The sequence below is a fragment of the Bison bison genome, unplaced genomic scaffold (assembly GCF_000754665.1).
Source record: "Bison bison bison isolate TAMUID 2011002044 unplaced genomic scaffold, Bison_UMD1.0 scf7180017862242, whole genome shotgun sequence".
In the NCBI taxonomy this organism is placed as follows: Eukaryota; Metazoa; Chordata; class Mammalia; order Artiodactyla; family Bovidae; genus Bison; species Bison bison.
Window position 1 is genome coordinate 97,527 of NW_011492814.1, and position 3,049 is coordinate 100,575.

The following is a 3,049-nucleotide window of genomic DNA, read 5'->3' on the forward strand; positions in this document are numbered from 1 at the left end:
GGCCCCTCTCCGTGGCCGGCAGGGACGCTTCAGGCCCTCAGCCTGATACTCGGGAGCCCCGGCCTGCCAGAGGAAGGGGGTGCAGTGGGGCTGACGGCGTGCCCGCCCACCCGCTCCCGCCAGGCCTGCTGTGGCAGCTGCGGCCCAGTGACGTGGAGGTGGAGCTTCTGGCGCACACGAGGCAAGTGGTGAGCTGCGAGCTGGAGGAGGAGACGGGGCTGCACACGGGCTGGATCCAGAACGGGGGCCTGTTCATCGCGTCCAGCCAGCAGCGTCTGGATGAGTACAAGAGGCTCATGTCGGTGGGTGCGCCCCCGCGGGCGGGGGTGGGCAGTGTAGTGCAAGGGAGGAGCCCTGGCGCATGCGGGCTCGAGCCTCGGGCTGCCTCGGCTGGGCTGGGCCCCCTGTGACAGGAGGCTTTGCCTCTGAGCCTCGGCATTCTCACCTTTGAAATGGGATCGTGTCAAGGAGCACAGTTCTGCTGAGCCTCGGAGACAGAAGAGGCCCAGTGCATGGGGATTGCCACCATGCACGGTGCTCCCGGGGTCAGGCTGAAGGATGAAACTGCACAACCCAGGAGGCAAGGACCACTTCCCCCAGCTCTGCCGGAGACGCTTAGGGAACACCGTTGTTGGGGAGACGGCAGAGAAAGCCCTAGGCCGTGGAAGGCCCGCTGTTGGGGTGGAGTGTGGAGTGCTGGTTCTTCACCCAGAGCAGCCAGGGCTGGCCCCCACATTCCAGGGCATGGAAGGGACAGGTTGCTCCAGCGATGCATTGGTTATTGAGCACCAACTGTACACTGGTGAGCAAAACCGGCTGTGTGGGTCGCGGGGATGCAGTTTCGCGGGCACGCCGCGTTCCTCTAAGTGCCCTGGCGGAAGTAGCGGCAGCTGGCTTCCTCACAGCAGGGCGGGGGATCTCTGGGTGGTCTCGTTCTGCCTCCTCCCACCACCTCTTCCCCACGCTTACTCACTCATCAGCTGGGACGGGGCCCCCAAAGGTGACCCGTCAAATCTTTCAGCTCAAGTTCGGAAGGAAGTCTCTGCCACCTCTCAGTCAGGATGCTCCGAGAGGGGATCTGATTGGCTCAGCTCATCTCTAGTTGGGCTGGAGATGGAAATGGCAACCCACTCCAGTATTCTTGCCTAGGAAATCCCATGGACAAAGTCTGAGCCTGGTGGGCAACAGTCCAAGGAGTCAGACACGACTTAGCCACTGAGCACATCTCTGGTTGGGCAGGTCCTGATGGGCGGATGCCTGCGGACACTTGATTGGCTGCCCGTTGACCAATGAGATGAGTCAGGGGTGTGGTCTGTCATTCAGCTGGATCCTGGGACAGAGGACCCTCTGGTCTCTGGGGAGCGGGTCTGACCAGCACTCCTGGTTCAAGCCCCAAATATCAGACCTGTGGGGATTATTTTTTTTACACAGTAAGCCCTTATGTGCCTGGGCCCCAGAGACTGCTTCTGAGCACTGCATGGGTTCCTTATTCTTCCTCGGAGCTGGCCCAAGGGACAGGAGCTTCCCCGGGCGCGGCTCAGGGTTCCTGGGCGTGCTAGGGTCAAAACTGACCCTTGGAGGCCCAGACGGGGAGGCTAGTGGCTGGAAGGATCTGCCCCCAGCCCCAGGCTCACTTTCCTCTGGGTCCCCCTAGTTGGGCAGGGTCTATGGCATCGAGTCCCACGTGCTGAGCCCCGGGGAAACCAAGGCTTTGTATCCGCTGATGAACGTGGAGGACCTCTACGGGACCCTGTACGTGCCGCACGACGGTACCATGGACCCCGCCGGCACCTGCACCAGCCTTGCCCGGGCTGCCACCGCCCGGGGGGCGCAGGTACGACTGTCTCCTGGCCCCGGGCCCCCCCCCCCGCTCCGAGCCTGGCCCTCCTGCCCTGGAACACGAGCTCCCTCTGCACTGAGACCGCGGGCCAGCGGGGACCCGAGCCCCTGACCCGCTCCTGCCCTGGCTGGCCGCTCCGGTCTGTCCATGAAGTCCGCTCTCCCCGGAGGCCCCACCCTGCTGGGATAGCAAACCTGTCCCAAGTCTCCTCTCGTTATATTTTATCTTCTTTTGACTCAAGTCCACACGTAGTTGTAGGAAAAATTAGAAAAGACAAATAAGCGAGGAAGAAGACATGGAAAAAGTTGAAGAAAGAAGAAAAGATAGACTCGCCCAGAGGCCCCCAGTGCTGACACTTGAGTTTTACTGCGAGTATTTTTCACTGAGAAGTAAACAAAGCGGAGCTGAATTTCATGTGACCTTTGAACCACAGCATCTGTCAGTCACTTGGGCCCTTTTTCTCTTTAAAGTCTCTGTTTAGGGGGACAGGCTCTCCAAGTCAAGGAGCGCAGAGTTAGTTCCTGCCCTGCTGTCACCCGCATATCCCCGATGGGGCCACATGAAGCCTCCTTGAGCAAAAGCAGGGGTCCCGGGGCCCGACCGGGCTAGGGGCGGTGAGAGGGTGGGCGGTTAGCCCTCCAAGAGCTGACGTGGCTTGGAAAGCAGCTCCTCTCACTCTCAGATCATCGAGAACTGCCCGGTGACCGGGATCCGTGTACGGACAGACGATTTTGGGGTGCGGCGGGTCGCAGCTGTGGAGACAGAACATGGCTCTATCCGGACCCCCTGTGTGGTCAACTGTGCAGGTGGGAAGGCGTTTCTCCTGCCTCCCGAGTGGCCACCCTGACTGTTCCCAAACCTGGCCTTGCTTAGGGGTGGGAGCGCCCAGTGCCCGCCTGGCTGGCAGCCCCCGCCAGACGCCGGCAGGGCTCAGCCGCCTGTGCTCTGCCCGCAGGGGTGTGGGCGCGCGCCGTGGGCAGGATGGCCGGCGTCAACGTCCCGCTGGTGGCCATGCACCACGCTTACGTCGTCACCGAGCGCATTGAGGGGATCCAGGTGAGTAGCTGGCCCCCAGGCCTGCATCAGTCTGCAGGAGACTGCCTCATGGTGGCCCACGGACCTGGCTCTGACCCCATACACGCAGGTCGCCATGCTGAGCGTCAGTGGCCCCATGTGTAAAATGGGCCTCCTCGTGACTGGACACTCTGT

At 62.0% G+C, this 3,049-nt stretch overlaps 1 protein-coding gene across 1 annotated transcript in view; it reads left to right on the plus strand.

Annotated features, from left to right (window-relative positions):
• The window catches only part of SARDH (sarcosine dehydrogenase), a 63,370-nt gene that overhangs the window by 4,640 nt on the left and 55,681 nt on the right, over positions 1–3,049 (plus strand). Inside the window, exons 6-9 of the mRNA XM_010832766.1 lie at positions 124–302; positions 1,655–1,834; positions 2,523–2,646; positions 2,796–2,896. Of these exons, the coding sequence (XP_010831068.1) occupies positions 124–302; positions 1,655–1,834; positions 2,523–2,646; positions 2,796–2,896 (584 nt within the window). The remainder of the gene's footprint in view (positions 1–123; positions 303–1,654; positions 1,835–2,522; positions 2,647–2,795; positions 2,897–3,049) is intronic.